Genomic DNA, 13,053 nt, shown 5'->3' with positions numbered 1-13,053 from the left:
GTGCCCACAGTGGAGGCTGCCCCAGCAGCATTTCTAGCTCAAGCTGTTTAGCAACACACGTGGCCATTTAAAAGTTAATTATTTCAAGTTCTCAGATGCCTAATTTCCTACTGCAGTACAAAACAAGGGCACACAACTTCACAAGAATTTCCTGAGAAAAGTAGCTGCCTACACAAACTCCATTTAAATCATCTCCTGTTATGATGTGATTGTTCTAAATACGGGATTTCACCAAATATTTAAACCATTCAAGATGAAGAACATTAACTATTAATAACAACTTTTCACATCATTAGATCAGGCTGCAGAGTCACAGCAAATCATTAGTTTTTCTCATTTGGCTCTTTTTAGTCACAGGTCTAAGTTTTTAAAGAAAAGTTTCAAGTTTAGGAAACTATTTGGAAATCTTGGGAGGAAAGTGTGCAAGCTGCTACAGAGGATGGGAGTTGTTGAAGATTTAGAGGGGAAAATGGAGCTCCATTTTGGACACCCTGAGGGCATCACAGCTGGGATCACAAAAGGAACCAGACCTTTGATCATTAACAAACCCAGCTGTAGGTCATTCCAGCCCTGCATGGCAATTAGTGCAAAGTGGAATCATGCAGCACCTGCAGGGAGAGTTGGGCTGCACCATTTGAAGTGCATGAAGAAAACAAGTTCAAACGAGCATTTTAAACAGTCTGTTTCTGCAAACAGGTTTCCAGCAAATAACATTTTCTTCTTGTCTAAGCAGAAATCCATAATCAAACTGATTTATACAAGTTTTTTTTTTCAATATCATTTTTACATGGTCCAATTTCACAGCTTCTCCTCTTTTAAAATAGCTCCACTTGAGGCAAGCTGTCCCTGCAAAGCACCGGGACAGAGGTGAGCTGTGGGCATTTCTTCTCCTTTTGAGCAGCTATTTAGTGGAAAGAAAGGCAATTCCAGTCCCCTGCAACACCCAAGAGCCAACCAAAGCATGGACAGAGGGACACAAGGAAGGGACATTAATCCTGGCTCTGTCACAATGCTCGCTGTTACAATTGCCATTAAGAACCCATCACCACGATGTTCCTAAAAGGCCACTTCAGTCACAGCCACCATTGTCACCTCACTCTTGTAACCATTTAGGTCAGTAACACCAGGGACAGGACCCAAAGCATTTCAGGGAGTGGTTCTCTAATGCCCCTTTCTGCTAAAAGTCCCTCAACCACTGAGTGTCACCCCTCAATCACTGAGTGTCACCCCTCATCCCCTCACAGCAAGGACAGGATTTTATCAGACATCTTTTGTTAGCAAAACTAAACAAACAGAGAAAAAAGTCTCACAGTTCAGCTCCAAAGAAACTTTTCACTCCTCTCAGACCGAGAGCACACAGGATTCCCACAAACAGGATGCACGTACCTTTCCCTGCCCAGCAATCCACAGGAGCTCACCACGAGGAAGTGAAACCCTCTCAGGAACAAAGAGAAAACTGTTCTGCTGCTGCTCTGTTCTCCTCCCAAAGCTCAGGGAGGAGGAAATGGCACAGCTCAGTACCACACACCTCGGCCGCACCTTCCCCCTGCAAGGCACCAGCTCCAAGCACAGAAATTCTGCTTTATTACCCAAATCAGCATCAGGTGGTGGGCAAAGCCTCCTTTACTGAAGTCAGGTGTCCACAATTATCCCCAACTGTTCACAGCCCCTCTGATGGCCTGAAATACCCACTCCACAATCACAGCGATATTTAATATATAAATCAAATAATAGCAAAGCAAAACCTTAATTTAGAACCATCTAAAACATGGGCATTCCCAGATTCAGCATTTACAGACATCAATTTATACTGTTTCAACGTGTTTGATTAAAAAGAAGCAGAAAGAAACAATCTAGCCAAGTACTCAGTCTTTGGCAACACTTGTAACCAAAAAAACCTAGATAATTCCTCTAAAAACTAAGTAACTCTTCCTTAAGACCCAGACACTATAACCATAAGTTGAAATAACAAAAAGAAATTTGAGTTCTGGCAGTGCCGCAAAACAGAAAAATAGAGTAATTACATCAGAACTTATTCAAAGGCAGGAGGGCTAAAGAGCCATGCAAATCCTATCATTATGCAGACATTATCCAATTTAATTTTAGAGATTATACCAATCATAAGATTCCCTTTCACTGATTTGTACAGATGGATTTTTCCCTGCTTTCCCCACAATTAAACAAATTAAGCAGTATTTAGATGAGCAACCTTATCATTGCAGAAGAATGTATTTATTAGCTAAAATAATCTTTAAAGAATAGAGATGAGATGCTACTGATTTCTTTTGGCATCTCCTCCCAACACATTATCTTGTGTGACAAGCCTCTGACACAAGAGCTTACAGTCTGCAAAATAAAAACAATGGTGCATAAGATGTCTGATGGATGAGATATAGAGTAAGAACATGGACTTGGTGTAGCCATCAATATCTGTAGAATATCTTTTGGTTAAAGGGAACAGCAATGTGAAGATTCAGAATCTTGATGTTCTCCTGACTCCCAAGGGATCAGGTATCAACAGCACCACAATAGATTTTGGTCAATACAGGTTTTGCCCAAAAATTTCTTTTTTTTTTTTTTGTCATTTAAAACAGAACACACAGGGAAACCCCAATTTTCTTATCTATCAGTGTGATCTTTAAAGGAAGCCTTGGGTTTAAAGCATTTTAAACCCATCTCTGATACAAGTGCTTACAGTCTGCAAAATTAAAAAAAAAGGTGCATAAGATGTCTGATGGATGAGATATAGGGAGTTAAAACATGGACTTGGTGTAGCCATCAGTGTCTGTAGAATATCTTTTAATTAAAGGGGAAAAGAACATGAAGATTCAGAGTGTTGATGCCCTCCTGACTCCCAAGGGGATCAGGTATCAACAGTAGATTTTGGTCAATAGAGCTTTTGTCCAACCATTTCTTTTTTTTAAATACACAGGGAAATCAAATTTTCTTGTCCATCATTGTGATCCTTTAAGGAAGCCTTGGGTTTAAAGCCCTTTAACTCCATCTCTCTGAGCAGACCTGGCTGAAGCCCACAAAGAAGGAGCCTCTGTGCCACCAGTGCCATTTTTCTCCTCCCTTGTTCCTCTCTGCTCAGAGCCCCAGGCTGCCCTGCAAGGCCTCACACATCTCCCTCGCCTGTTTTCCTTGGCACTGCTCTCCTGCCACACACAGGGGACACACAGACACAGGCATGAAGGAATTTTCTCTCCTGTCAGAAAAGGGGAGAGCAGGGTTCAAGGAAAACTGTCACCAACCAGTGCTGACTGGATAAGCAGGAGGATTTTGACAGACTGAGAACATTTTAACTGGCAACAGGAAAGTTTATATTTATCTCAGTCTTGTGTCTCATTTAAGACATCTTAACTAACATATTCTCCCTAGCTGATGGAGCTGATGACATGATTGCCCTGCTCATTAAAAAGCTGCCAGTAGAAGCTGGGAGTGTTTCAGACACAAAGCCAGTCTCCCAGAAAAACCATGGAGGTTAAACTGGTATTCCCAACACTTCTACATTGAGAGGGGAGATAAAATTAAAAGTATTTTTTCTTTATTCATCAGAAAGCAACAAATTGAGTTTAAACCACTGAGTTTAAACCATTAAAATCATGGGGAAAATTAGTAATTTAAAAACATAAAATCTAACCTAACTTAAAATCTTCATATTTTGACAGCTACAGTTGGCAGCAGATTGATTATTTCCATTTGAAAGATAAAAAACATTCTACTGAGATAATTTGATTTTCTCAGACCTTGTGAATATTAATAAGGCCATTATTTTATTGCTGTTGTAATAGTTCTTATTGATGGAAAGGCCAATTAGAAAAGCCATCCACCAAGCATGTCATCTGTCTGGAGAGCAGGATCTCAGCTCTGGCTGTCCTATGCTGCCCTAAAAACAGAGACTGCAGAATAAATAGGAAATATGCAGTGTTCCCAAAGCATACACAGTAGCCATTTCTATTTTAGATCATAAACAAAGAAATTTTTTTAAAACTGCATTAAAACATTACTTTTCTACTGAGGTCTCACAGTTCACTATTTTTACTTGGCAATAATAGCTCTTTTTTTTCCCCTTTCATTTCTAAAGCAGCTTGAGAGTTACACAATTTTCCTCCTACTTCATGTATAAGCATTTCTGAATATCTTAAGATAATTTACCTGCAAGCTCCAAGTTGCTTTCCATTTTCTAGCCAATAAAAGACCAAGAACTGCTTCCTTGCCTCCAAACTAGTACCCAAAGGACATTTTCAGATTGAACTATCCTTTGCTAATTTTTCTGAGTTTCATAGTTACTATAGAAACCAGTCAGAACAAATAAAAAGAAGCTTTTGTCAAAATATTAACAGAAAATAAAGAAATTAACTCCAGCACACCAAAAGCTCCAGTTGAAGGTTACCCACCCTTTGTTCCTTCCCAGCACACAAAGGCCAGGATCACAGGAGACCCATCAAGCAGCTGGGTGTGGCAGAATGGACATGGAAACAGGCAAACAGCCTCAAAATCCCCTCAGAACTGTGTGGCCACCACCAGAGCCCCCCAGAATTCCAGCAGCAAGGGAACTGAGCTCCAGGGATAAGAAGACTGATGCCTAAATGGCTCCTTCTAAGCAGCCAGGCTCTTGGACTGAGTGCTCTTCAAAATTCTGGGCACTGGAGGAAGAAAAATGAACACAACATCTGCTTTCCCAGCAACTTTGAGAAAACCTCTGACTGGGAATCCTGAACACTCCCCTCAGCTTCCACAAGGGCTGCTGTTTATGGTTATCTGTGAGATAAGAACGAGATTCTGTGGCCACCAGTGGTGATGCAACAAAGCAGTGGCCACTCCATAGCCATGCTGGAAACTTCCCTAAGTACAGGCGGGGAGGAGGGGAAGGAGGGCAAACAAACAGCAGCTCTTCACTGCCTCCTAAACTGTGGTTTGGAGGATTTCATCTCCAAGGGGAAAACTCCCAGTGCAATCCAAAACTTCCCTGAGGGCTGCATCATTACAGGGTAGGTGGAAGCTGTGTGGTTTTATCCTGGAAAGTGAGTCCAGGGACACACACACAAAACAAACACACCAAACTGGGCAGGACTGTCCTTGCACACACTCCTGCTTACAGAAGTCAGGGCTGCTTGGCTTCTGAAACTCTTGCACCAGCTCAGTTACAGGTCCCAGTGCTAGACACTGCACATGACAATGAATAAAACTGAATAAATAAAATGATCCTTTGTTGAACTCACCAAGATGGGAACATGAAATATCAAAATGAAGGTTTACTATAGCAGTCAAATTGCTGATTTTTTTTAATCACGTTCTAAGTTTGATAACCCAGGTTATGAACACCTCCCTTAGAGCTTTGCTGACTATACCTGGGAAGAGAAAATGTCTTGCACCTCAGAGAAACACTGAAGATCAGTGGGTACATATTTTAATAAAAGAAGGGTGCAAATGAAAGTCAGCAGTGACAGCATCCAAGGACAGCTCTGTTTTTCCAAGTCATGCTGCATCCTGTGCTTAAAATGCACACAACTCCTCTGAAGGAGTCCATGCAGACACAGCAGCACAACAGAAAGAAATCTGAGGAGCAGGTATGCTGCTTTAGAACTTGGATCAAATGCAAATGCAGGATGAGCAGGGTAAAAGGTTCTCACTGAGCTGAGCAGAGCAAGTATAGATCTGCATTTATTCAGCACCTCCTGTGGCTGAGCTCAGCCTGGCCAGGGACAGCTCCAGGCAGCTCTGCTGACCTCTGCATGACACTGGCTGCCAAACCTTCCTGACACCTCTCCTCACCACGGATGAATTAAAGGAAAAATCCTACATAATCACATGGAAAGGCAAGACTAATTAATAAAGTGGCCCTCCACAACGCTTGCATATGTATTTAACCCAGGTCAGCTGAAGGCAGCAGACAAACGAGGAAACATCTTTATTCTCTCTGCATGCTGGCCTAGGGCCAGTCTGGTGGATTTCATGTTCAGCCTTCTGGTAAGTGCAGCTTAACTCCAAACACACCAGTCTCTTCCAGAGAAGTGATCTATGAGCCTCCTTTTGCTGCAGAATCTGGGGCTTGAAGAGGCAAAGTGGCACCTATCATCGTAGTACATGGTTATTCTTACTGTGGGCAGCCAGCCAAAAAAAGGGGTATTACTTTGACCATGTATAACTACCTCTGACTCTTTTTTTTTTTTTTTTGTACCCTATGTAAATTCAGGTAATCAGAAGATTTAAGCAGTAATCTTGCCAGAACTGTAGTTTCTGTTACTCACAAAACAGCAAGTACAAAACCCCAGAAATCATTCAGGAGAACCCAAGTTTGACTGCAGAGCTCCTGCTTGTTTTCTCCTCCTGCAAATATTTACATTAGCTCTTCAGAGGGTAGGCTGCTCTTACCCTGTCAGAGACTTGCATTATATATAATTATGTCACAATGATACTGAATACTCTTAAGTGTGTAACTAAAAGCAATTACAAAGGTTTTCTTTTGAAAAAACACCTCCATATATACATAAAATCCATTTCAATGGGCCATCAAGCAGGCAATACATTTTTGCTATTGTTCCACTGCCAAAAGGCAGCACCATGGCCAATTGTTGCAGATAAAAGAAACCCTACTATTCTCTGCTACAGGCCAGACTCTCCTCCTCCTGGAAACAGAATTTCAAAGTTATTTGCCTCAAATCCTCATAAATGAAAGCATTAGATTTCAAACATGAAGAGGTTTTTTTTTTCAGGATTTCCAGACTGTGAATTGCAATTCTTCAGTTAGACCTAAAATTCAAACAGCAGAGCTCAAAGTAAGTGAAACAACAACTCTGCAGAGAGCAAACCACAGGGCCACGTGGCTGTCCCTGCCACGGCCACCCCACCACCAGTTGCAGGCAGCAAATTCATTTTGCAAGTCTCCAGCATGACTGAGAGTGAACTCATTTGAAACCAAGCCAAAAATCTTGACCCAGACGGATTTAACACCCACTGCTAAATGCAAAACTAACAAATATTTGATGTTTAAATGGATATTTAACATGATGGAACTAAGTGCTCCTGCATCTGAGAAGGCCAAAGCACTCGTGAGATAACCTGGCAATGCTTTTATCAACATCATTTGCTCTCATCCAGGAGTTTCAAGTACAGAGCTTCTAATATTTCAACTCATCATTAGATGAGCATTGTGTTACAACACCTTGTCTTTGGAAACCAGGCCTCCCCCAGATGCCAGTCCTTACTTCAGAGCCCTAAATTAATCATCACTGACAAATTAAAATAACTCCTTGATGCCACTTCTCAGCTGTACTACGCAATTCTCACAGTTAGGTCTCTAACACAGAACTATTTCAGGAATTACTGTGCTCTTTTTGCCTTATCCTTCAGGGGTCAGAGAGGGGAAAAAAACCCAAATCACTTCCAGAAAACATGCTTTCATCCCTCCTTTTTAAAGCAACATGAATTGGTAGATCCTATTTCTTCCATTCAGTTCTGTTTAAACCACCCAGAGCTCCACTCAGAGAACACGCCTAGGAAAAATTCTGTTCATCCATCATATAGAATCCCTCCTCTTCAGTCTGTTGCAAGCTTTTGTCATCATCTGTCCTCCAAATGGTGGAAACAAAAAAAAATTCATCTCCTTGGCATATTGCTACATAGAGAGCTCCCAGAAGAACAAAACAAAGTAGGCTTCATGAAAGACAACAGCACAAGTAACCATAAAGTCCCATCACACATGCAAATAAAATGCATTGTGAAACTTCCCCTGAAAAAAACTAAATTCGGGTTTTAACAGGCCTTTCGAAAAATTGTTGTTCCAAATGCTCCTTTTTAATTAGATCTTGAGTATCATGGCTCCTGATACTGTGGTGTTTAGTTATCATTGAAATCTTGTATCTTTACAGCATACCAACACCACAACAGCAATGAAGATAAGCACACACCATGACGCTCTCAAGGCGCTTGAATTCGTCCCTTTTCACTGTTCTAGTGGCCTCAAGTCAGCTCTTTTACTTTGAATTAAGGGGAAGTGGAGCCAAAGCGCACTCGCAATCCGCATGCAAGGCATTAGTCATGCGGGTCAGCTCCCGGATTAGACCTGAGAAGGGCTCTGGCAATCGGGCAGCACCAGCAATTGTTGGGGTGACACGCCCTGCGCTCCACAGCCCCGTGCTCCGCCGAACCCCCACATTACGGGGCGACGCCTCGGAGCAGCCCCAGCTGACAGCCGTGGTTAAGCCGTGGCCATCCAGGACGCGAGGCTGACATTCCTCTCCAGGACTGCCACACCTAGAGCAGCGAGCAGCCCGGTCTCCCTTTGTGCTACCGCACATTCCTCCTCGGGGCTCAGTCCCGCAGTCCGCGGCCGGGGCGCGGCGTCCCCACGCAGGCTGCGGCCGCAGGGCCGTGCCGGCCAGGTGGAGGGGCCGGCGGCTCCGCAGTCCCTCGCCTCGCCCCTCCCTCCAGGCGCTGTGTTAAACATGAGTAAGATTACAAGTATCTAATGTTTCCCTCCTCCCCCGCTCTCCCACGCCCAAACCCGCAGTGCCGGGCCGCCCGGGGGGGAACCGTGCCTGGGACAATGCGGCGAGGGGAGGAGAGCTCTGCGCCGGGAGAGAAGCTGCCGGAGCCGCGAGGACGCCGCGGCCGCTCCCTCGGGACTCGGCCGGTACCGCGGGCAGGGCCGTCCCCGCGGGGCTCGGCCGGTTTGCCGGACACGGCCGCTGTCTCTGGCCTCGGCCGGTAGCCCGGGCTCGCCCCCCGCTCCCGCCGCGACGCGGCCGTTGCCAGGCGGCGGCGGCGGCCTCGCCCCCGGGCGGCCCATGTGCGAGGCGGCGGCCGGGGCGGCGCTTCCCCCTCCCGCCATTAGCATAACACAGAGGGGAGGAGGAGGGAAAGAGAAGAAATTATAATGAAAAAAAAAACCGAAAAGAAAAAAAGAAAGAAAGGGGAGGGGGAGCCCTTTCTCCAGCACGAGCTGCGGCGGGGCCGCGGGGAGCGGGGCCGCGCCCGAGCGCGGCTGAGGGGAGGGAGCGATGCCGCAGGAGGCGGCCGAGGGCCGGCAGACAAAGGGAACCTCCCGGCGGGGCAGCGGGGCTCGAGGACCGGAGCGGCTCGGTGGAGGCTCTCCCGGCCGGCCGCCGCCCTCCCCGGGCCCGGGGCGGGAGCACTCACCAGCTGAGCCGGAGGACGACCCTCTGCTCCGGGGGACAACAGCAGGCTCGGGCTTGGGCGGCTGGGGCTGCGCGGGCCGGGCGGGGGCCGGGACCTGCTCCTGCGCGGGGGACGGCGTCGTGGCAGAGGAGGAGGAAGAGGACACAGCTCCCCGGGGGCTCCAGTCGGGCTGCGGCGGCTCCGGAGCGGCGGGGCGGGGCGGCTCGGCGGGTTCGCCGAGGTCCAGCAGCTGTGGCGGCCGCTCCTGCGGGGCTGCGGCGGGAGCCGCGGCAGGCTTCCTCTCCATCACCTCCAGCTTCTCGTCGAAGTCTTCGTCCTCGTCTTCCTCTTCCTCCTCTTCTTCCTCCTCCTTCTCGTCGTCGAGCACGAACTGGTAGTTAAACTGTGGCTGCTGCGGCCGGGCTGGCCCGGAGGAGGAGGAGACCAGGGGCGACTGGTCCAGCTCGTCCATGGTGCCTGGAGCGGGCGGAACAATGAGTAGTGCGGGAGCGGGGGGAGGCGCGGGCTGCGCTGCCGCCGCCGCTGCGGGACCCGCACTCCACGCCCTGTGAGTCACCGCCCGGGAGGCGCGGGCGCGCCCGCTCCGCCCAGCGCCCGGAGCGGCGGCGGCCCCAGCCAATGGGAGCGGGTTATCGCTAGGAGCAGCCAATGAAGGGCAGGTTCGGGCGTGGCCCCTCATGAATATGCATCAGATGGGCGGGCCCGAGGGCTGGCGGAGAGGGGCTGAGAAGTCGGGTAAAGTTCAGCGCGGAGAACGCGGGTGGGGCGGCAAAGGGGACGGGGCACGGCCCGGGGCCCCTCCATCCCCCCGTGACAGACAGCCTGGGAGCGCACGGCGTGATTCACCGCTCTCCTCCGCAGGAGTAGTGTCATTCTCTCTTTTTTTGTTATTTTAAACAGCGGCCAGAAACCCTCAGCGATTTCCAGAAAAAGCAGGGGATGGCTGCGCTCCCGGATGGCGCAGGGCACCGATCCGCCCCAGCCCGGCCTCTCTCACCCTGGATGTGACCGAAGGATCCCGGGCCATCCCGGGTGCCGCCGCACTGCGGGCCGGGAACGGTGAGGCGCCGTCCCGGTCCCGATCCTGTTCCCTGGGCACCGCGCCGATCACCGCAGGCACATCCCCCTGGGGCGGGAAGCGGAACCAGCCAGCGCCTTCCTCCGATGGGAATGGAAGTTTTAACCAAAACATGATGCAAAAACCTTCCCGTGTCTGAAAAAAACCAGAGAGGAGACATTGTCAGAAGAGATAAACCTGTTTAACCACCCGTGCTAGTGTAAGGCAGCCCCATGAACAGATCTCGTCATCTCTTTAGAGTATGAAAGTAAATTGTACAACTTCTGCGGGAAAGAATGGAAAGGAAAAGAAAAATAAAAGGAGAAAGGGAAAGGAAGAGGAAAAGAGGGAAAAGGAAGGGAAGGGAAGAGGAAAAGGGGAAAAAGGGAGGAAAGGGGAAAAGGAAAAAGGAAATAGGGAAAAAGGAAGGAAATAGGAAAAAATAAAGGAAAAGGGAAGGCAAGAGGAAAAAATGAAAGGAAAAAGGAATAAGAGGAAGGAAAGAGGAAAAAGAAGAGGGGAGGAAAAAGGAAGAAGAAATTTAAGGAAAGAGGAAAGGGGGGGGAAAGGAATGGAAAGAGGAGAGGGAGAGCAGAAGAAAACTTGGCACCTGCCTCGTGTTAGACTCTGGTGTGGTCTCCAGCTTTCTGCTCAGAGATGGAACATGGGCCAAAGCCCTTAGGGCAAACACTTAATTTAACTAAAATAGCTTCTATTTGGATGCAATTTCCACCCACACAGCTGCCTCAATAAGACCAAAAGGCTTTATAATTCTATATTTAACACCACTCCAACATTATGATGGGTTTTTAACCCACAGATGATTTATCCTCCTGTATAAAAGATTAGTTCATGGAAACACTCAGAGCAAGCAGCTGCCAGTTCAGTGAGACAGGAGGAGTCAAGGAAAAGAAGCAGCTCACATGGCACAAGGGAAATGCCAGGCAAGGTGCAGTGGATCAGGGATGGAGGCTCCCTGAGCTGTCCCATCCAGCAGTGGCTGCCAGCCCAGAGCAGGAGAAGCTCCCAGCTGGGATCAGTTCAGAGCACTGAGCACACTGAGGGACTGAGGGGCAGCTGCAGAGGGAAGAGATTTTTGTTACTGCTATTAGTATTGGGAAGGCCATCCTAAGATACCCCCTTTTCTAAATAACAAGAGACCTTCCAGCTTCCAGTCCTAATTCCTAATTTTCTCAAGGCCAAGGTACATCCTCTTACCACTTTTCCCTTTAAGTTATTTTGTCTGAATTTTAATTCCTAAGAATATATTTTGCCCAGCCCTTGTTTTCCAAAGCTAACACTGGAGAAGCTGTGCTGTCACCCTTCCCCCTGCTCCTCCAAGCAGCCTTTTCCTGCACCCAATCCAGTCCCAGATCAGGCACAGGAAATTCCAGAAGAGATTTTTCTTTTTTCAGGAATGTCCCTAACACTACCAGAAATTACCAAAACAAATGTGCAAAGTATTTTTATAAATACAGTGAGGGCAACATTGTAATTCTGATTGAGAGTAATGTGAATAAGCCCTTGACAAACTGTGAGATCTTTAAATGCCATTCTTTGCCCCTAAGATTTTGGGTGTTTATGGACAAATTATCCATTTATGGACAAATTATCCATTTATCTTTTCAAGTCAGCCCCTTTTACAGTGATATAAGGGATGCTACAGCAGCGGCAGAATGGAGGCATAGCAAATAAAATACTTTGATTGAATAAGGTCTTTATAATTTCACCAGCAAATCTATGGTTTGCATCTCTTGGTTAAACAAGAAAATGGATTTTTAAAATCCCATTATAATATAACCTTAGGCAAAAAGGTACCTTTAAAAATTTGTCAAATTCTGAGTACAGATAGACACGGTGCTGACATATTTAACTAGGGGGATTTTTGGTCATCTACAAGAAGGAAAAAATCTATATATAATTTGGCTGATTTTATCAGAATACTTGGAAGAGTATCTATCATCAATTAAGAACAAATGAAAGGAGTTTTTATTTAGAGACAGGAAGTGACTAAAGGTCTTGGGGGGGAAACAGGAAGGGAGTTCCATTTTCCCTGAGCAAGTCAAATTAACAAGCAAGGGGAAAACAGAGCTCTGTAGTACTGAAACTATTGCAAAACACGCCAGGTTTTAGCTCTTTAGAAAAATATTTTACAATTCTGCTAGGAAGATTGACAACAAGTAGGAGTATTTTGCAGATATTCAGCAATTTATTTTACTTAAAACTTGGTTTTCATGAGCTGTTTTCTTATAGCAGAGCTAGGAAGGAAAGCATTCCATGAGAGAAACCCCAGTGGGGATGTTCTGAATTTCCACAGCAGGGCTGCCAGTGGTTATGTCCTGGTGGGATTTTGTCAGTCCACTCTGACCTGCTTCATCTCCCACAGAAGTAATATGATATCACAGCAGATCATGGACTAAGATAACAATGGTGATAGCACAAATGCAGTACTGTCACTTCACAGCAGGATCCAACAGGAATAACCCCACATTTGGTCTCAGAGAGAGATTTTAAAGGATGGATTTAAAATTGCCAGGGTGGCCAGATTTCTGTCCCTCCCTTAAAGCTTTAAGGACAATCTCCCAGGTTTCAGACATAATGTCTTTATCTCTGAAGGATAAAACTCTGCAATTCTTTGTTTTCAGATTATGCCAGTGCTGAATCAAGCAGATTTGCCTCACAGGTTTGTCTTCACTTGAACACCTGCTGTACTTCTTTTCAAGATCAGCAGTGACACATTGTGACAAAATCACTGCTTAGTTTATTAATACAAATGCAGCATATGGAGGGGGGAAAGTGTGAAAACAATAGAACAAAGGGATTTCCATCTCTTGATGATAACTGAGCCAGGC

At 46.4% G+C, this 13,053-nt stretch overlaps 1 protein-coding gene across 2 annotated transcripts in view; it reads right to left on the bottom strand.

Annotated features, from left to right (window-relative positions):
* The window catches only part of RTN4 (reticulon 4), a 40,458-nt gene extending 30,762 nt beyond the window's left edge, over positions 1-9,696 (bottom strand). Inside the window, exon 1 of one of the 2 annotated variants that reach the window (XM_058019867.1) lies at positions 9,145-9,696. In XM_058019867.1, coding sequence (XP_057875850.1) covers positions 9,145-9,595 — 451 coding nt within the window. In that variant the 5' untranslated portion in view covers positions 9,596-9,696. The remainder of the gene's footprint in view (positions 1-9,144) is intronic. The other variant, XM_058019868.1, reaches the window with a different exon arrangement.
* Between the last annotated feature and the right edge of the window lie 3,357 nt (positions 9,697-13,053).

This window comes from Melospiza georgiana, chromosome 3, assembly GCF_028018845.1.
Source record: "Melospiza georgiana isolate bMelGeo1 chromosome 3, bMelGeo1.pri, whole genome shotgun sequence".
Lineage (NCBI taxonomy): Eukaryota > Metazoa > Chordata > Aves > Passeriformes > Passerellidae > Melospiza > Melospiza georgiana.
Note: the sequence above shows the minus strand (reverse complement) of the source record. Positions and strands in the feature narration are given on the sequence as shown.